This window comes from Paramisgurnus dabryanus, chromosome 2 (assembly GCF_030506205.2).
Source record: "Paramisgurnus dabryanus chromosome 2, PD_genome_1.1, whole genome shotgun sequence".
NCBI classification, from domain to species: domain Eukaryota; kingdom Metazoa; phylum Chordata; class Actinopteri; order Cypriniformes; family Cobitidae; genus Paramisgurnus; species Paramisgurnus dabryanus.
In genome coordinates, this window is record NC_133338.1 from 54151602 (window position 1) to 54173494 (window position 21893).

At 39.6% G+C, this 21893-nt stretch overlaps 1 protein-coding gene across 10 annotated transcripts in view; it reads right to left on the bottom strand.

The window, feature by feature from the left end:
- ank2b (ankyrin 2b, neuronal) overlaps positions 1 to 21893 on the bottom strand; it is a 102543-nt gene that overhangs the window by 14390 nt on the left and 66260 nt on the right. For 8 of the 10 annotated variants that reach the window (XM_065261758.2, XM_065261754.2, XM_065261763.2 and 5 more), the window contains 11 exons: positions 21544 to 21772; positions 21347 to 21472; positions 21113 to 21235; positions 20611 to 20643; positions 18463 to 18484; positions 11389 to 16344; positions 10800 to 10877; positions 10407 to 10538; positions 10180 to 10317; positions 9808 to 9982; positions 9650 to 9722 (listed from right to left, as the gene is read on the bottom strand). In XM_065261758.2, the coding sequence (XP_065117830.1) occupies positions 9650 to 9722; positions 9808 to 9982; positions 10180 to 10317; positions 10407 to 10538; positions 10800 to 10877; positions 11389 to 16344; positions 18463 to 18484; positions 20611 to 20643; positions 21113 to 21235; positions 21347 to 21472; positions 21544 to 21772 (6085 nt within the window). The remainder of the gene's footprint in view (positions 1 to 9649; positions 9723 to 9807; positions 9983 to 10179; positions 10318 to 10406; positions 10539 to 10799; positions 10878 to 11388; positions 16345 to 18462; positions 18485 to 20610; positions 20644 to 21112; positions 21236 to 21346; positions 21473 to 21543; positions 21773 to 21893) is intronic. The other 2 variants (XM_073813196.1, XM_065261759.2) reach the window with 2 other exon arrangements.

The window sequence follows — 21893 nt, forward strand, 5'->3', positions numbered from 1 at the left end:
TCTGTATATCTAACTCTGATGCTGCAGATTCAGGAGATGAGGATCTACAATCTGTTACAGGAATCGATTCAATGACTGTTGGGAAATACTGTGGTATGGGTGAATCTGGAGACAGCGGCCTGAGCTCATCAACTGATGTGATGGATTCTAGTGAGGATCTTCTGACATCAACCACAATGTCACTAAATATATCTGTCTGTAAATCTAACTCTGATGCTGCAGATTCAGGAGATGAGGATCTATAATCTGTTACAAGAATCGATTCAATGACTGCTGGGAAATACTGTGGTATGGGTGAATCAGGGGACAGTGGCCTATTTTCATCAACTGATGTAACAGACTCTAGTGAGGATCTTCTGAGATCAACCACAACGTCATCAAATACATCTGTCTGCAAATCTAACTCTGATGCTGCAGATTCAGGAGATGAGGATCTACAATCTGTTACAGGAATCGATTCAATGACTGTTGGGAAATACTGTGGTATGGGTGAATCTGGAGACAGCGGCCTGAGCTCATCAACTGATTTGATGGATTCTAGTGAGGATCTTCTGACATCCACCACAACGTCATCAAATACATCTGTCTGTAAATCTAACTCTGATGCTGCAGATTCAGGAGATGAGGATCTACAATCTGTTACAGGAATCGATTCAATGACTGTTGGGAAATACTGTGGTATGGGTGAATCTGGAGACAGCGGCCTGAGCTCATCAACTGATTTGATGGATTCTAGTGAGGATCTTCTGACATCCACCACAACGTCATCGAATACATCTGTCTGTAAATCTAACTCTGATGCTGCAGATTCAGGAGATGAGGATCTACAATCTGTTACAGGAATCGATTCAATGAGTGTTGGGAAATACTGTGGTATGGGTGAATCTGGAGAGAGCGGCCTGAGCTCCTCAACTGATGTGATAGACTCTAGTGAGGATCTTCTGACATCCACCACAACATCATCAAATACATCTGTCTGTAAATCTACCTCTGATGCTGCAGATTCAGGAGATGAGGATCTACAATCTGTTACAGGAATCGATTCAATGACTGTTGGGAAATACTGTAGTATGGGTGAATCTGGAGACAGCGGCCTGAGCTCATTAACTGATGTGATGGACTCTAGTGAGGATCTTCTGAGATCAACCACAACATCATCAAATACATCTGTCTGTAAATCTAACTCTGATACTGCAGATTCAGGAGATGAATATCTATAATCTGTTATTATTGATTCAATATGAGAGGAATAAAACTGAGGTACTGGAGAATCCGGTGTGAGTACAGGTGAATCAGATGAGAGAGATCTATGATCATCTAAAGATTCAAGAGAAGCTGAAGTGAAAACATTTAGTTCATACTCCTCCTCTGATACTGCAGATTCAGGGGATGATGATCTATAATCTGTTACAGGAATCAATTCAAAGAGTCTTGGGAAATACTGTGGTACAGGTGAATCTGGAGATAAAGGCCTACATTCATTTATGGACCCATCTGACTGTGGAGAGGACCCTCTAATGTCATTCAATAGCATGACAGATTCAGGTGACATGGGTCTCCATTCAGACACAGAGTCTGGTGAAAGTGATCTTTTGTCAGTTTCTGATAAAACTGAATCTGGGGAATCTGGTCGATGTTCTAACGTGAGCAATTCTTCAAGAGAAAGTTCAGATTCAGCAGTCTCAGAGCACACAGATTGAGGTGAACATGATCTTTGACCTGATATTGACACAATAAACTGAGAGAATAGTGAAGTGAATTGAGGTATGGGTGAATCAGGAGACAGCGGCCTGAGCTGATCAACTGATGTGATGGATTCTAGTGAGGATCTTCTGACATCAACTACAACATCATCAAATACATCTGTCTGTAAATCTAACTCTGATGCTGCAGATTCAGGAGATGAGGATCTACAATCTGTTACAGGAATCGATTCAATGACTGATGGGAAATACTGAGGTATGGGTGAATCAGGAGAGAGGGGCCTGTTTTCATCAAATGATGTGATGGACTCTAGTGAGGATCTTCTGAGATCAAGCACAACATCATCAAATACATCTGTCTGTAAATCTAACTCTGATACAGCAGATTCAGGAGAGGAGGATCTACAATCTGTTACAGGAATCGATTCAACGACTGTTGGGAAATACTGTGGTATGGGTGAATCTGGAGACAGCGGCCTGAGCTCATCAACTGATGTGATGGACTCTAGTGAGGATCTTCTGAGATCAACCACAACATCATCAAATACATCTGTCTGTAAATCTAACTCTGATGCTGCAGATTCAGGAGATGAGGATCTACAATCTGTTACAGGAATCGATTCAATGACTGATGGGAAATACTGAGGTATGGGTGAATCAGGAGAGAGGGGCCTGTTTTCATCAAATGATGTGATGGACTCTAGTGAGGATCTTCTGAGATCAAGCACAACATCATCAAATACATCTGTCTGTAAATCTAACTCTGATACTGCAGATTCAGGAGATGAGGATCTACAATCTGTTACAGGAATCGATTCAACGACTGTTGGGAAATACTGTGGTATGGGTGAATCTGGAGACAGCGGCCTGAGCTCATCAACTGATGTGATGGACTCTAGTGAGGATCTTCTGAGATCAACCACAACATCATCAAATACATCTGTCTGTAAATCTAACTTTGATACTGCAGATTCAGGAGATGAAGATCTATAATCTGTTACTATTGATTCAATATGAGAGGAATAAAACTGAGGTACTGGAGAATCTGGTGCGAGTACAGGTGAATCAGATGAGATAGATCTATGATCATCTAAAGATTCAAGAGAAGCAGAAGTGAAAACATTTAGTTCATAGTCTTCCTCTGATACTGCAGATTCAGGAGATGATGATCTACAATCTGTTACAGGAATCAATTCAAAGAGTCTTGGGAAATACTGTGGTACAGGTGAATCTGGAGATAAAGGCCTACATTCATTAATGGACCCATCTGACTGTGGAGAGGACCCTCTAATGTCACTCAATAGCATGACAGATTCAGGTGACATGGGTCTCCATTCAGTCACAGAGTCTGGTGAAAGGGATCTTTTGTCAGTTTCTGATAAAAATGAATCTGGGGAATCTAATCGAAGTTCTACCGTGAGCAACTCTTCAAGAGAAAGATCAGATTCAGCAGTCTCAGAGCACACAGATTGAGGTGAACATGATCTATGACCAGATATTGACACAATAAAGTGAGAGAATATTGAAGTGAATTGAGGTACAGGTGAATCTGGAGACAGCGGCCTGAGCTCATCAACTGATGTGATGGACTCTAGTGAGGATCTTCTGAGATCAACCACAAAATCATCAAATACATCTGTCTGTAAATCTACCTCTGATGCTGCAGATTCAGGAGATGAGGATCTACAATCTGTCACAGGAATCGATTCAATGACTGTTGGGAAATACTGTGGTATGGGTGAATCTGGAGACAGCGGCCTGAGCTCATCAACTGATGTGATGGATTCTAGTGAGGATCTTCTGACATCAACCACAATGTCACTAAATATATCTGTCTGTAAATCTAACTCTGATGCTGCAGATTCAGGAGATGAGGATCTATAATCTGTTACAAGAATCGATTCAATGACTGCTGGGAAATACTGTGGTATGGGTGAATCAGGGGACAGTGGCCTATTTTCATCAACTGATGTAACAGACTCTAGTGAGGATCTTCTGAGATCAACCACAACGTCATCAAATACATCTGTCTGCAAATCTAACTCTGATGCTGCAGATTCAGGAGATGAGGATCTACAATCTGTTACAGGAATCGATTCAATGACTGTTGGGAAATACTGTGGTATGGGTGAATCTGGAGACAGCGGCCTGAGCTCATCAACTGATTTGATGGATTCTAGTGAGGATCTTCTGACATCCACCACAACGTCATCGAATACATCTGTCTGTAAATCTAACTCTGATGCTGCAGATTCAGGAGATGAGGATCTACAATCTGTTACAGGAATCGATTCAATGACTGTTGGGAAATACTGTAGTATGGGTGAATCTGGAGACAGCGGCCTGAGCTCATTAACTGATGTGATGGACTCTAGTGAGGATCTTCTGAGATCAACCACAACATCATCAAATACATCTGTCTGTATATCTAACTCTGATACTGCAGATTCAGGAGATGAGGATCTACAATCTGTTATTATTGATTCAATATGAGAGGAATAAAACTGAGGTACTGGAGAATCCGGTGTGAGTACAGGTGAATCAGATGAGAGAGATCTATGATCATCTAAAGATTCAAGAGAAGCTGAAGTGAAAACATTTAGTTCATACTCCTCCTCTGATACTGCAGATTCAGGAGATGATCTATAAGCTGTTACAGGAATCAATTCAAAGAGTCTTGGGAAATACTGTGGTACAGGTGAATCTGGAGATAAAGGCCTACATTCATTTATGGACCCATCTGACTGTGGAGAGGACCCTCTAAGTTCATTCAATAGCATGACAGATTCAGGAGACATGGGTCTCCATTCAGACACAGAGTCTGGTGAAAGTGATCTTTTGTCAGTTTCTGATAAAACTGAATCTGGGGAATCTGGTCGATGTTCTAACGTGAGCAATTCTTCAAGAGAAAGTTCAGATTCAGCAGTCTCACAGCACACAGATTGAGGTGAACATGATCTATGACCTGATATTGACACAATAAACTGAGAGAATAGTGAAGTGAATTGAGGTATGGGTGAATCTGGAGACAGCGGCCTGAGCTCATCAACTGATGTGATGGATTCTAGTGAGGATCTTCTGACATCAACCAAAACGTCATCAAATACATCTGTCTGTAAATCTAACTCTGATGCTGCAGATTCAGAAGATGAGGATCTACAATCTGTTACAGGAATCGATTCAATGACTGTTGGGAAATATTGAGGTATGGGTGAATCAGGAGAGAGGGGCCTGTTTTCATCAAATGATGTGATTGACTCTAGTGAGGATCTTCTGACATCAACCACAACATCATCAAATACATCTGTCTGTAAATCTAACTCTGATGCTGCAGATTCAGGAGATGAGGATCTACAATCTGTTACAGGAATCGATTCAATGACTGTTGGGAAATACTGTGGTATGGGTGAATCAGGGGAAAGCGGCCTGAGCTCATCAACTGTTGTGATGGACTCTAGTGAGGATCTTCTGAGATCAACCACAACATCATCAAATACATCTGTCTGTAAATCTAACTCTGATACTGCAGATTCAGGAGATGAGGATCTACAATTTATTAAAGGAATCGATTCAATGACTGTTGGGAAATACTGTGGTATGGGTGAATCTGGAGACAGCGGCCTGAGCTCATCAACTGATGTGATGGACTCTAGTGAGGATCTTCTGAGATCAACCACAACCTCATTGAATATATCTGTGTGTAAATCTAACTCTGATGCTGCAGATTCAGGAGATGAATATCTATAATCTGTTATTATTGATTCAATATGAGAGGAATAAAACTGAGGTACTGGAGAATCCGGTGCGAGTACAGGTGAATCAGATGAGAGAGATCTATGATCATCTAAAGATTCAAGAGAAGCTGAAGTGAAAACATTTAGTTCATACTCCTCCTCTGATACTGCAGATTCAGGGGATGATGATCTATAATCTGTTACAGGAATCAATTCAAAGAGTCTTGGGAAATACTGTGGTACAGGTGAATCTGGAGATAAAGGCCTACATTCATTAATGGACCCATCTGACTGTGGAGAGGACCCTCTAATGTCATTCAATAGCATGACAGATTCAGGTGACATGGGTATCCATTCAGACACAGAGTCTGGTGAAAGTGATCTTTTGTCAGTTTCTGATAAAACTGAATCTGGGGAATCTGGTCGATGTTCTAACGTGAGCAACCCTTCAAGAGAAAGTTCAGATTCAGCAGTCTCAAAGCACACAGATTGAGATGAACATGATCTATGACCTGACAATGATACAATAAACTCTGAGAATAGTGAAGTGAATTGAGGTACGGGTGAATCAGGAGACAGCGGCCTGAGCTCATCAACTGATGTGATGGATTCTAGTGAGGATCTTCTGACATCAACTACAACATCATCAAATACATCTGTCTGTAAATCTAACTCTGATGCTGCAGATTCAGGAGATGAGGATCTATAATCTGTCACAGGAATCGATTGAATGACTGTTGGGAAATACTGTGGTATGGGTGAATCTGGAGACAGCGGCCTCAGCTCATCAACTGATGTTATAGACTCTAGTGAGGATCTTCTGAGATCAACCACAACATCATCAAATACATCTGTCTGTAAATCTAACTCTGATACTGCAGATTCAGGAGATGAGGATCTACAATCTGTTACAGGAATCGATTGAATGACTGTTGGGAAATACTGTGGTATGGGTGAATCTGGAGACAGCGGCCTCAGCTCATCAACTGATGTGATAGACTCTAGTGAGGATCTTCTGAGATCAACCACAACATCATCAAATAAATCTGTCTGTAAATCTAACTCTGATACTGCAGATTCAGGAGATGAGGATCTATAATCTGTTACAGGAATCGATTGAATGACTGTTGGGATATACTGTGGTATGGGTGAATCTGGAGATGGTGGCCTACATTCATTAATGGACCCATCTGACTGCGGAGAAAACCCTCTTATGTCATTTAATAGCATGACAGATTCAGGTGACATGGGTGTCCATTCAGTCACAGAGTCTGGTGAAAGGGATCTTTTGTCAGTTTCTGATAAACCTGAATCTGGGGAATCTGGTCGATGTTCTAATGTGAGCAACTCTTCAAGAGAAAGTTCAGATTCAGCAGTCTCAGAGCACACAGATTGAGGTGAACATGATCTATGACCTGACATTGACACAGTAAACTGAGAGAATAGTGCAGTGTATTGGGGAACAGGTGAATCTGGAGACAGCGGCCTGAGCTCATCAACTGATGCTGTGGATTCAGGAGACACAGGTCTGCAGTCAACAGCTTCAAGTATATAATTTAGCTCAGAAGATTCTGGTGACATGGGTCTGTCTTCAGGATGTGACTCAGATAAAACTGATTCATATTCTAACATTGCTGTGTATTTAAAATCAGTTTCTACCTCATGTAAATCTTGACTGTACATCTCTTCTGAACGAGATGAAACTTCAGCTTGTCCAACAGCGGAGGTTAATGTTTTGGCCACTTCTGGTACACCCATATCTCTAGTAAACTCAAAAATTCCAGGCTTAGTGCAGAATGTCTCTCCCTTGTACTGTGGATCAAATACCTTGGCAATACGATTACTAAGCTCAGCTTTATACACTAAAGTATATTTTTGTTTATCAGACTGGCCAATTTCTGATAATTCATTCTCTTTTGATTCCTGATCGTACACTGATTCTATAGGCTTAACTAATATTGTCTGAGAGATTGTCTTCTCTGCCGTCTCACCTTCAAAAATAAAACTTTCTACTACAGTTTTGGACACAATATTGTATTCAGGCTCTGAAATGATTGATTCAGGGGATTCTGGTCTTGGTTCAGTAAATATGAGCTCACAATGTGAATATTCAATATCAGATGTTTCCAAATCAGGAGATGAGTTTCTGCAGCTCTCAAATGTGATGACATTAATGTGTGGGAACTCTGGTATCGGTGAATCAGGTGAAAGTGGTCTGTGATCATTTATTGACGCTAATGATTCAGGAGAAGAAGGGCGAGCTTCTGCTGATAACGAATGGTCTTCACCGTTTGACAGACTTGACTCAACTGACTCAGATCTATAAGCTTCAGCAGGTATAAAACATTCACACATTGTCTGAATAAAGCTGGGAAGAGGGGAATCAGGGGAGAGGCATCTGTCCTCATTCAAAGATGCAGCTGATTCAGGAGATGATGGTCGACTTCCAACTAGACATTTTAAGGACAGACGATCAAAGTCTTGGTCTGACATATCAGACTGAAGTGATGGTGATCTATATCCCCTATATGTTAAAGAGTCATAGTGCACTGCTGATGAAAAACAAGGTATCGGGGAATCAGGTGAAAGCACACTATATTCATTTTCATATTCTATTGATTCTGGAGATGATGGTCTTATTTCAAGCACGAATGCATTAGAGGATGGAGTATAGCGTTCATAGCTTCTCTCACTGCATGATTGTAGATCTAAAGTTTCAGAACCAAATGGAGACCAAGATCCATCTGATTCAGGTGATAGCGATGGCCAGGACATCACAGAACTAGGTGAAACAGGTCTTTCTGTTTCATCGGTTACCACCATGAAACAAGCACCTGGTGTACGTTTTGTAATTTCTGCAGGTGTGGGTCTTTCTTCACCATGTGAAGACGATGGTTTGTACTCCTCAATATATCTTGTAAATTCAGGTGTTTCAAAAGCAGTTGGCAAAGGTGTAGTTGGCCTGAAATCAGGCAACGGAGAATCCACATTGAGAGGCATCCAGTCATTCACTGAACTTATGGATTCAGGGGAAGATGCTCTCAAACCAGCCATTAATATACATGAGTCTGGGGAAGATGGTCTATACTCAAACGGTAAAGGAGAGTCTAAAGACACAGAGACCACTGATTCTGGTGATGACGATCTATATTCCAACAAAGTCATTTCAAAGTTGTCAACATACTCTGACCCTGAATCTGGTGACAATGATCTGAACTCAAACGGGGACGTTAATGAAACAGGTGTAAGAGCTACAACTTCTGCTGAAATAGAGGTGGTATATTTTGGATTTGTGCACTCAGCATCTTCTGGTTTAGTTAAAATTATTGGTGTGGCTATTTCAACTCTATGTTCTGTGCTTAAAAAGTTTGATTTTGGAGATTCAGAATCAATTGTTGTTGAATCAAGTGACATCTGAGTTAAAGTAGAGGCTGTGCTTTTTTCTGTAATGTCATCTTCAGGTGTAACACAGAAGTTTGAATGAGCACTAGAAATTGCATGAGCTGAAATTTCAGGAGAAAATCCTGAGGATGTGACTGTCACATGATCAACATCATCATGGTGCACAACTTCAACTCTCTCATACTCTAAAAACTCAAACGTCTCTGTAGTTAAAATCTTACTTGGCTGAGGAGAAACGTAACTGTCACCAAAAAGGGTTCTGTAGAATCTTTCAGAAATTTCCTCTACATGGCGCTTTATATACTCCTCACTTTCGCTTAGTTTTTTTGGAGGTAAACCTTCATATTCAGTAAGTGATGAAGTAAGTTCTGCTTGCACAAATACATTCTTTTCAGTCTTTTCACTTGAAGATGAAGATGAAATGGTATGTGATGTTCTGGAGATATGTGAGGAAAAATAATCTTTAACATCTTGTTCCAGTTCCACAGATAACTCACTGAAATCCGTCTCAGCATTTTCAGATTCCAAAAGCGTATGCTCAAAATCTAACATGGTTGTTTGTATCTGGCTCTGAAGTGTGTAACCTTCATCTGAATGAATGGGTGGAGCAATCTCTTCAGCAGACTGTTGGATGTTCTGACCTCCAGTTGCTCCTAACTCTTGAAGAGAATCATCTGGGCTTAAAGGTAACTTTTCAGGTATCGTGTCTGATGATTGGTTGGAAACAGTAGCACCTTTGTAAACTGGATCATAAATGTGAGACTGTAGCCTCCAGGGAACAGTTTTGTAGAGGGTGAAGAAGGGACTTACTCTTTTGATAGTGCCTGGGAGTTGCTGCATTAGTCCAACAAACTGAAAACCACTTTGTTGGCCTCCAACCATGCTGATAAGTAAAAAGAAAATAAGACTTTAATTAGTTTTTACTTTATGAATACATTTCTTATTGTACATGTCAGAAATAGCCTTACTCTGACTCCACTTTCTTTTCGGTCAGCATCTGCTCTGTCTGGGAATCATGAAGAGCAGATGCATTGCAGGAGAGATCCTCAACAGAAGCCACCATAGGTTCAAGCTGTGACCGAGTGAATTCTGCTCGCCGGCCCGACCCGGGGCTGTCCATGTCCTCTTGCAGGGCTGAGAAACCTGCACAGGACAACATAGTTTCTGATAAAAATGGCAGTGTTTAACAAAGCATGGTATGTTACGTAAAAATGAATACATTTAAACAAAAGTTGAGAGAACACATGTTTAATTGCTAATTTAGAGCTTTTTGAGGTTTTGGTTAGCTCTAAATGGTACAAGAAAACATGCTCTATAAATGGAGGTCCAATCATAAATACCTTCACTATGATCCAGTGATATGGTTTGTTCAATTTCTGCATAGGTGTGTTCCTGACTCGACAGCATGATCTTTGTTTCAATGAGATGCACAATGTCCATGCGGTTGATTTTTGTAAGTGTTCTTATCAAAGTGCTCTCTGTAGAAGTTAAATTACAAATATACGTTAAGTACTCTGGTTAATAGAACAACACAGAAGATGGAAAATAAACACAATCTCAGGCTCACCTGCTGCATTTTTGCCTTCTCTTTCTTTCCATAGCTTTATGAGGGCATAGCTTTGGTCTTGTAGGGAATTGGGGTTCTCATTTCTTATTTGACTGATTTGAGAATCACTAAATTCAAGCTCTCGAGCTAATTCTGCATTGGATACAAACATTGGATAGCACATTTTCTGGTTAAACAAACAACACAATAGAATGCACAGATATTCACATGTGTAAATACAAATCAGTTAATACAGTTACCTTCATTGTTCCTACAAGAAATTGCTGAAAATATTTAAAGTTTTTGGCATTCTTTGCACTTCAAATAAACCCTAAGGTAAATCCAAAATTCTAATTGTTATTCCCCTTTCAACTAAACAAAAATGAGTGCTCTCATCACTTGTAGTGTACTCACCAAACCAGCTAAAACCAAGGTGGTCAGCCATGACAGCCAGACGACTTTCTCTCCTGTCGGCCTCAATCTGTGGATCTACTGCAAATTGCAGCACAGCATCAAGAAACACATGAGCACAAGCAATCCATTTATCAAAAGTGCTAAGCTGAAACAGTCACTGGCTTTCCTTATCCATTAACTTTAAGTGAATTTTATTTACATTTCTAAGCAAATGTACAAATGAAAGAATTACCATTTTAGACAATGACGATTTAACAACAGACAAGCAGTAATTTCTAAATAAATGCCATGGATAACCCTAAAATAATTTGTGAACATTTGGAAATAATTTATAATAAAGAGATAAGCTTTTAATTTGCAATTAAACTGTATTCCGTCAATGATAATACTGGCATAAACTGCTTTCATGTTAATCTTTTAAAACACATAGAAGGAAAGATACAGAGACAATCACAAACACAGCCCAAACATCACAGAAGAATCACGAAGAGTTGAAGCTTTAGTTACAACAAAGAGAGGCAACACGTTCATCACTGAGGTGCTGAGGCAGATGAGAAAGAGATAATGGGCCCCAAGAAATGGGGGATACCTTGACTTCGGACTCTATCAGCAGGAATTCGTTCCATCTGCGTCTCAACAGGGTCGTCCCATCTGGGCCTAATGACCAAGGGATCCTCAGGGAAAGGCATTTGCATGTCAGGAAAAGGTTCAGTCTCTATTACGGAGGCATCGACAGTGCTGCTTTCGTCATCAGACAGGGCAGCCGCCTCTTCTTTTTCTTTCTCTGCCTGAGCCAAACTTTCTACTACCTTAGCTGCCTCATGACTAATCTCTTCAGAAAATGCAACAGGTTGTTTCTTTCTGTCAATGGAAAGGCCCTTTTTTTGTTTTGCTGGTGTGGAGGTTTGGATCGGCTGCCCAGGCTTTCCCCTGACCGGTAGTCTCGATGGAAGCGTTTTAACTTTGTTGGAGAAGTCTGTGCTTGCTGTGCGACCCTGGTCTTTTTTGGTTGGTTTCTTTGCAGAATCACTTTCACAGAAGCTCTTGGCTTTGGAAGACTTTGTAATGCTGTAGCCTACAGATAGACCTGTGTCTGTCTCAGATTTTCTTCTTGATTGAGGTTTTATTGGCAGCTTTGACTTCTTATCCTTAGTTGGCGCTGCATGATTCACAGAGCTTTGGGGTTCTGATTTCAGGGAGCTGGCTTTAACAGGGATTCTAGATTTAGGTTTCTCCTCCTCTTTGGAGGTGGATTTTTTAGCTTTTCTAGCTGATGAAGAGGCTGCAGGTTGGCTTTTAGAAACTAAAGTACTTTGGGATTTTGACACCCCCTCTAAAGTAGGGGATGTCTTATCAGGGGATTTGGGTAATTCTATAACGGAGTGCTGGTCCTCTGGTGAGGAATCTGAGGACTCTTGGTCCTGTTGGGAATGAACTGATCTAGTAATTGTTGACTCTGCTGTCTGAATATTGGTTATGACAGTGTCAGAAGAAACGAGATCAGACTCTATATTTCTCTCTTTAATTACATTATCTGACTTAACCTGTACTGTTTCTGTCATTGTTTGGTCCTTCTCTGAGGTTTTTTTTGAAACACCTAATTGGACTGAGGTCTTAGACTTTGAGGCATCTGACAGTGTAACTGCGGCCTCAGCTGATGAATGGACAGTTAAATCTGCAGCCTCTTCAGACATGTCATTATTCTCTTCTGTCTTAATTTTCAAGGAGAGGTTGCAGCCAACCTCATTCACAGCATCACTGGATGCTCTAACAGGTTCGCCCCCTCCCTCTTCAGCTATACCCTCTTCAATGGGTTGCTCTCCTATTTGGTAAAACGCAAACCCTTCTTCTTCGTAACTTCTTTTTGTCATGTCTATCGCACCGCTTCTTGTCATCTCAAAAAGTTTTCCCTCCTGAAAGAGGAAAGGGTTTCGTTCACTTGTCGGCGTACCCTCCTCTGTTGGAGTCCTGGTGTCAGGAGTTTCCCCTTGGGAGTGTGAATCTACTACCAGGCCCAAAATCTTTTGTTCTTCTTCTTTGAGTCTTGCTGCAAATGCATCATCATCTTCTCGCATTGAATTCCAGACATCTGTCTCTGCTTTTGCTGTTACTCCTCTAGATTCAGTCTTTGGAGGTTCCTCTTCAGCATCATCTTCCTCTGTGTCATCATAAATACATATTTCTGGTTTAAACGTTTCCTTAGTTTGCCCAATAATAATTGGTATAGAATCAATATCTAGGCTGCCACTACAAATATCTACATAAGGTGTCTCTGCATGCTTCATGTAATCACCTTTAATCTCATCTGTTACATTACACTCTTCCTGACTATGTGATTTGTGATTATCTTTTTTGTGACTGGCTGCCTCATTCTGCTGTTCATAAATCTCTTGACTTTCCCTGGATCTTTTTAAGCTTTCCTCTTTTTGCTCATCTGTTATATTAGCAGCAACTTTGCTGCTGTTAGAAGCAATTTCATTCAACTGTGCTAACTCTGAATTAACATATTCCTTGTCCTTATGTTTCTCACTGTTTGATTCTTGAAGGGTCTGAGGTTTCACTGTATGCTTTTCTGAGACAGACTGAGGTTTCCCCACTGCTGATTCAGCTGGAGATGCTGCACTGTGGGCCACGGTTTGGTGAATGTCCTCAGCTGTTTTGGGGCTCTTATGTATACCTGCTGGAAAAGGAGAGGGAGGTTGTACTTTAATGATCGGTTCAACAGACCGTGCTACTTCTGAAGCTTGTTTGGACTCAATAAACCCAACATCATCCATAGAGGATGTTTCATGTTTGGATGCAAGCACAAACAGCTTGATGCTGTCATCTCCTGCATCAGAGGTTACCAAGGTCTTAGAGGACTCACTATCTTTTCTATTGTCCTTTTTGTCTTTTGCATCTTGTTCCATTTCATCAAATGTTTTTATTTTGGCAGCCATTTTAAACATTTCTTCCTCTGGAGTAATTTTCCTCTGTGTCAGGCCACACTTCAACTCATCATCTTCTACTGCCTCCTCAGGAATTACAGATGGCTTAAAGGGAACAATCAGGACCATGGGGTCTGGGGTTTTAGGATTGACCTCATAACTTACCTCTTCAGAACTAGGTGTGTCAGGTGAGAGGGGACTCTTACCCGAACTTGTCATCAGGGATGTCTGCTCACAACTGTCCTCGTCAACATTACCCTCCTGTTCTTTGTGAATTCTACTACGCAAAATGTCTGGGGGGATTTCAGGGGCTTTGGAGGATGTCAGGTGCCCTGTGGTCACACTGGGTTGTTCTACAGAAGGTGGAAAAGCCAGGATGGATTTCTGCTCTATGGGACTGCTTTCTAAGGAGTCATGGCACGGGGATTCTTTTGTTGGGCTAGGCTCAATTGAGTCTGGGCTTTTATGGGAAGAGTTGTCTTCTATCAAAGGACTACCCTCTAAAGAGTCTCGGTGGCTAATAGGAAAAGAGTCATCGGCTACTGGACTTAGGGTTTCTGAATCTTGGTGTCTAAGAGGCAGCACTAAACCACCATGATCCTGTGTGGCTGCCCTTGAGGCCAGGGGGTCAAAAGAGGTTGGTGAAGGCTGACCATCAAAGGATTCCTCATCACTCAAAAAGCTTTCTAATGTTTCAGATGCTCTTTTTGTCAGTTTTCGAGGTTTAGATGGTTTGGATGATATAGAAATAATGTCCTTATCAACAGAACTTTGTTCACCCCCAAATGTAACTACTTTACTATGAGGAATACATATTGACTCACTTTTTGTTTGTTTGTTCACTGCTTTGTTTACTGCTGGATGGTGAGTTGTATCTTCAGACGTCTGTTCACCAGTTGTCTTAACCTCAGTCGAAAAGGAAACGGATACTTTACTTGTCTTCTCTTTAGATGTGACTGCCACTGTTTTTGATGTCCTTCCAAGTGTAGACATAGCTGGTTTTTGGGGTGATGCTGAGGGGCTTTCAGGGCTTGTTTCTGGAGTTTCAGCCATTCCTTCATGTTTGTAACTTTCCTCAGAACTTACGGTGGCTTCCACTTCACCAAGGCTTGCATTGGGTGACTCGATCAATCCTTCATGTTTAAGGCTGTCTGGGCTGTCATCAAATGCACTGTTTTCTGTACCACTGTCGGGCAAAAGGTCTGTGCCATGTTTTGACAATCTTTGTGAAATTGCTTTTGTCATACCCGAGTCTGGTCCAGGGGCCACCACCTTACCACCTTTATCTAGCTGGCACTGAAGACTCTTTTGATCTTGTTTTGAGTGAGGACTAATTTTGTGCTCTTTATTTTTTTCACGGTGGTCTTCAGATTTTACAACATCATGGGACACTTCATGTGAAGGTGCTTGGGGAAGACATTCTGACTTTGTGAGTGTGGCCTCTGGTTGAACTGTTGTGTGCTCTGTTTTAGAAGGTCCTTTATGCTCAAAAAGCCCAGACTTTCTTTTTGAGGGGTCTTGGCCTGTTTGAAATGCTCTCATTAGTTCTCTTACAGACATAGTTTCTTCTAGTTTCTCAGACTCTGGTTTTGTAGTTCTGGGAGGAGTCTGTTTCTGGGGTGAACCAGATTGCTTTTTCAGGCCTGATGTTTTTGTCTCTTTGACAATAGAGGATACTTTGCTTTCTGCTGCTTTATGTGGCGGGTTTTGCCCTATCTGTTTTTTATGACCTTTTTGTTCTTCCTCTACCTTCTTTTGAAGAGCCTTAACTTTCTCTTTAATGGAACCAATTGGTGTCTCTTCAACTACTGGTGACACGGGAGACTTTTTTTGGTCACCAGGAACAGGCAGTAGAGCATCACCTTCTGAAGACTTTTCAGTGGTTTTACGGTCAATAACTTCTTTGGTGCTATATGACTGTGTTTCATCAGTGTGGCCGTGTGGTCCCTTCCGTCTGACTGGCTTTTTTACTTCTGCTGTATGAGTTTTAGTGTCTTTTACCATTGTAGGAACAATTTTTCGACCACCTCTGCGCAGAACAACCTCAGTGAACCTTTGCTGCGATGCTGTGTCTTGGGAGGCAGGGTTAGATGTTTCCGGCACATCCAAAAGATACTCCTTCACTTCACTGCCTCGAACAGTTTCCGTGACAGATATGCCCTTTGGTCTTTGAGATCCTCGGTTGACTCTGACCTCCTTTAGAAGTGATTCTTGAGACTCAAAGGCTGCCATCATTTTGGCCTCTTCAATTTCACTGTCTGTTAGCAGAACCCACCCTTCATCCCTCCTATACGAACGGTTCTCAGCTTTTGCAGACTCTTCCTTGTCAAATGTCCCACTTCTCAGAATTTCACTAACTTTCTCCAGATCCTCTTTGACTTTTTCCATTATCTCAAAAGGCTCTGCTGACACCTCCTCTGCCCCCTTATCTAAATAATCCCCTTGCATTGGACCTGCTTTCTCTGAGGAATCAGTGGTCAGAATAGCCGTCATTTTGATAAGGTCTTGCTTCATCTCCGAGACTTCCGAAAGTAAATCTGGACTTGCAAGTGCCGGTGAGTCTCGGATCAACTGTGTTTTCAGGTATGATGCTTCTGTTGTCTCAGTGTCTTCATCATCTTCCATTGTGACAACAGACATTGAAGGAGCAAATTAACCAAAATTTAAATTAAAGGGACAGAGATTGGAAAAGGAGTTAAAGGGATAAGTTTCAAGGTTCAGAAGGCATCAAGATAAGGCAAGTGGACTGTGGGATGATAAGTGGAGGGTTGGATTTATGGGAAAATAACAACTGCAAAGCAAATACTAAGTGAATCTTAAAGATGAGAAGAAAAAAGCAGGAAATAACTTGCTTATCCACATTTGGTACACGGCACACTCACACACAGTGACAGTGAAACAAACTAACATGACAATCACAATGGAGATTGAAACAAGTAAACACTGGGAAAGAAGAACTGATAAATAATAACACAAAGTACACATCTCAAGATCGCTCAAGATGTATAACTCTTGTCTATAGAAAAGAGGGGAGAAAGAGAGTGAAAGCTCAACAAACTCAGCCCATCAAAAGAAATCTTGAAAATGTTTTTTTTTAAAGCCAGTGATAAGAAACTAAATCCATAATTGTTTTCTGAAATGAAATCGTAATATAATGGTTTGTGAAGGTGGAAATAAATGTAAATGAAAAGCTCAATGACTAAATGACCAAAATTATAAATAAAAATACTGAATTGAATTAACAATCAAACTGTTAAATAAAGTGCATTGAATCATTAATGAATGAATTAATTAATTCACACACAAAGCAACATTTAAACGCTTTGTTAGCTGTTATTTCAATGGTAAACAGATGTTATTTAACAAGTTAGTTTAGTCTGGGTTGTGAATAGTATGTGGACGAATGTGGACACAATAAGTGTATTATGTTAATTCATGCGAGGATGTATTTTAATGTTGTAATGTGCAGTAAAATCACATTCTAGAGATTGGTGTACTTTCAACTTGGTCGCAACAGTTTGGGAAGTGCACATTTCTGTTCAAACATTACAAAACCTCATGCACATTTAGAAAGAGTTTACTCAGTCTAGTGTGGAAGAACTTAACTGGGCTGCATAAATCCCAGACCTGAAAGCCTCCTCTGGGATAAATTTCATGAAATGCAGACAATGACTCAATAACCCAACGTCAATGTCTGACATCTCCCACATTTAAATCCCTGCATTTATAAAAAAAAGAACATCACAGATGTCCGGCCGTGATGGATACCCATTGATCTCGAAGATGTTCAGTCAGTAGAGGTTCAGATCTGAAACTGAGACACTAAAGTTCTTTCACACCAGACTTGGTACACTATTGTCATTTTAAAACACATAAGGGCCCTTCCCAAAATGTCATTGTCTACTGTACCATTAAGATTTGTTTACATTGGAATTACTGGAATAGCCAAACTAGTTCATAGTACCAGTTACAGTGTAAATAGTTTACTTTTTAATAGGTCTCATTACATATTGTGGTGATTTAAATATTGATAAAGCAACCTATTTAGTATGTATGCAAATGATTATACATAATGTGCATTAAAAATCTGAATGATTAACATAAAAGTGACGATGCAGAAAACATTCATAAAATAAAAGGCACCGGCAGGATCACTTAAGACAAGGAGGAGAAACTAGATGGGATGGGAAACATCATTTGCTTTGCAGATTGTTATAGCTTTTAATGAAGGAAATGATGATCTATAACAAACAAATATCACCACAGTATGACCGAAACTTACTTGTGCACAAACAATTATATTTGTATAGTTTAGGTGTGAAAGGTGGGTGGTGGGTATATGAGGGTCATTCCATAAAACTGGTGCCTTACGTTTTCTTCATTAATATAGATGTAAATTATGATAAGCAATCTGCAATGTCTCCTTAGAGTCATAGAATGCTATTAATGTCTAACTAAACTGTAAAATTGTCTTTTCTGTAAGAAAAATTACATTAGAGCAACTACATAACTTTTTTATTGTAATAAAAATAAAAATGCACCAATTTTATACAATTACCCATTTGTCTATGTAATTGTAATTAATAAAATAAACTAGATGACTTACTCAGACAATGTCACACATTATAATGACTTTACAGAATGTTAACATCATGCTACAGTATATGAGTCATGTGACAGTGGTGACTAGTTAGTAAATTCAGACACGTTTTAATTCATTGAACTAGATTTCTTACATTTCTCAAGAGTTCGGCTTGTCTGTAAAGAAAAACAGGTGAAAACATTTTATTCTGTGCTTTTTATGAATGAATATTCAATTATGCATAAAAAAAACTATTTATGTTGGCTTGACGAAGCCTGTTGACTGTAACTCCTTCTGTAGCTTTCAAGGTACATCAACCAAACTTTCCACAAGTCTTCAGATTGGTCTGAAGATTTATGCTATATCTTTTTTTTAAGGGATCAGACTTATGGAAATTGAAAATGGATGATCAAAGTGCTAAAATTCCCACAGACTTTGTTGGGTCTGAGGATTTCGTAGAAACGTGGGTTACTATATTTGTACAGGTTGTAAGGCTCTGTAAGAACATACCTCGAAATGAGGTGTAACTTGAGATACTATAGAAAAATATTACAGAGTGAAAGAAATGCCCATGAAACAATGTGTTTATCCTACTATGGTAAATTGTATATAATTATATAATTCATTCTGGCAAACTGATCTTTTATTGAGTATCATGATTGACAGCCGCCAAGCCACGCCCTAGCAATATAACTCCATGGTTTTTATAATATATATATAGCAGAAAGAGTTGCTCAACACTGCTGAGTCAGATTACAGTCCGGCAAATATCATTTGGACTTCGTCAAGCCAACCTCTAGTTACATATTGTTGCATTTAAATTTTTACGTTTAATCAACTTGAAATTACAATTAATTTAAGCTTTTCTTGACTAGTAAGGAGTTGCTATAAATTATAAAAAATAAAGTTAAAATAACTTAAACTAATTCAACTTTATTTTTATAATTTATAGCAACTCCTCACTACACTATAAAAAGTGAAAAGTTGAAAAAAAGGAAAAAAAATAGGTGCTACCAACTTAAGTAATTTGATCCAACTTTACACTTTTTACAGTTTAGTGAAGAACGTTTTAAAGGATTAGTCTATTTTCTTAGATAATTTACTTACCATAATGTCATTCAAAATGTAGATTTCTTTCTTTGTTCAGTCAAGAAGAAATTATGTTTTTTGAGGAAAAAATTCCAGGATTTTTCTCACTTTAATGTACTTTAATGGACCCCAATACTTAACAGTTTTAATGCAGTTTAAAATTGCAGTTTCAAAGGACTGTAAATGATCTCAAACACTTTTGGCAAGAAAAATTAAAAATATGCACTTTTAAACCACAACTTCTCATCTATCTCCGGTCCGTGACGCGCCAGCGCAACCTCACGTAATTGCGTAATGATGTCGAAAGGTCACGCGTTACATATATGAAACGCACAATTGCGGACCATTTTAAACAATAAACTGACACAAAGACATGAATAAGTATCATTCCACATACAACAACGTTTCTCCACACTCGTAAACACTGGGGCTTAGTTTCGCATACATCATCTGTGACCTCTTGCATGATCATCTATTACGTGAGGTCGCGCTGGCGCATCACAGTACCAGAGGAAGACAAGAAGTTGTAGTTTAAAAGTGCATATTTTTTTATTTTAGCCAAAGATGACAATAGTTTCGCTAGATAATACCCTTATGCCTCGTTTGGGATTCTTTAGAGTCCTTCGAAACTGCAATTTTAAACTGCATTAAAACTAATAAGTGTTGGGGTCCATTAAAATGAGAAAAAGCCTGGAATGTTTTCCTCAAAAAAACATAATTTCTTCTCGACTGAACAAAGAAAGACATCAACATTTTGGATGATTTGGAGGTGAGTAAATTATCTGGATTTTTTTTGGACTAATCCTTTAATGAATTGTAAATTCAACTTAATTTATTTAAGTGCAACAAGGAATGTTTTACAGTGTACTTGCATATACATATATACCTGTATAGACATTTCTATATATAAACATATATAAATTAAGTGAGTTCATCCCTTTTTTTAATTATTTCTTTTGTCAAGTCTCTTTTCTAATACCTGGCTTTGTTTAATGCCCCTTTTTAAAAGTCTAAAGGATTTTTTCCAATTTCATCTTCCACTTAGAAAACTCGTAATTCTACTCAATACAAAACTAATATTTAACTTTAAACTGTGCAGGATGAGTTATGTACCAAAGATCTGTCAAAAGATGAACTAGTAGCGCTGGAGAGGGACTTGAACTGAAAATATGGGTAGCAGCAAAAGACTTTGTGTTAAGCAAAACGCAGTTACCTCCTCATCAGGTTCTTGTTCTGAATCTGATTCCTTTGAGGAGCAAGAAGCAGCAACAGAAGAAGACAGCAAAGAAGATAGACAGACACAGGACAGACAGGAGATAGAGAGCAAGCAAAGCAGTTACCATAGCAACAGAGCATCAATGAGGCCAGCCGATGAGGCGTGGCATGAGAAGGGTTAATGTGCAAACAGACAACATCAAAGGCATTTCTTTTAAAAATTGATAACAAAATATCGCTTGAATGATGAGGCGTTCCAAATAACCACAGAAATGAGACAAATTCAATTTTGTGACACTTTTATGTCAAACAAAATTACTCTTATTATATGTAATCTTCTAAGCAACAAGAATAAAATTGCAACATAATGAACATAATCCATGCAGACTTGCTGATAGCAAACAAATAAATATGCAAAATAAACTACATTCAATGCATTTTGCAGGATGATACATAACGCTGTCCTATAATAATAGTATTAATTGATGTCATGATCATACCTTTGAGTAAGCAGGTAGTGTGATGTTCAGATTGCATATGGCACTATGAGATAAAGTCCTGTAAGATCTCGGCTCCTTCGTGAAGGACAGGCGTCCGCAGGGTTCTTGAGTGTTGTCTCGAATCTACAAGTAATTACCAACAAGCAAGTACATGTAGTTAAACTGCTGTATGCATTATCATTATGAGATTCTTTTTAAGGTTACAATAACAGTCAACAGCTCGTGCAGTTTTACCTTGATGAAAAGAGCCAATCGGTTTTCTTTGAAGGCATAGAAGCTGAAGACGTGATGCTGACCGCTTTTGGTCAAGGGGACCAGGTTTCCAAAACAATCTGCAAAGATCGGCTTTCCCTCCAGTACCTAAAACACAATTTCCATTAAAACATCTAGGAAGCATATAACATCAGGTCAAAATGAAAGCGTTTACCCACCTCCACATCCCGGCTACGCGCCACTTCTGTGAAGTTTTCCTGCTGCTCCAAAGTTTTGTCCATTTTATCATCGGTCATACAGAAACAGCGCAGTCGTGCTTCGATGGGGTCGTGCGTTTTGGCAAAGATGACAAATTTGGCCATGTATGGTACACAGATGATTTCACGATACACTAGAGTCGCGAAGTTAACCGACTCCTGCACCTGCCTGCAGTCGATCAGCCAGAATCTGGTGGATAAAGACGGAGGTGTTCAATAGAGGATTGACATTTAAAACAACAAAATAAACTCAAGAAGTGTAGTGTAGATAAACTTGTTTTAAGGCACACAACAATATAGTCTGGTCTTCT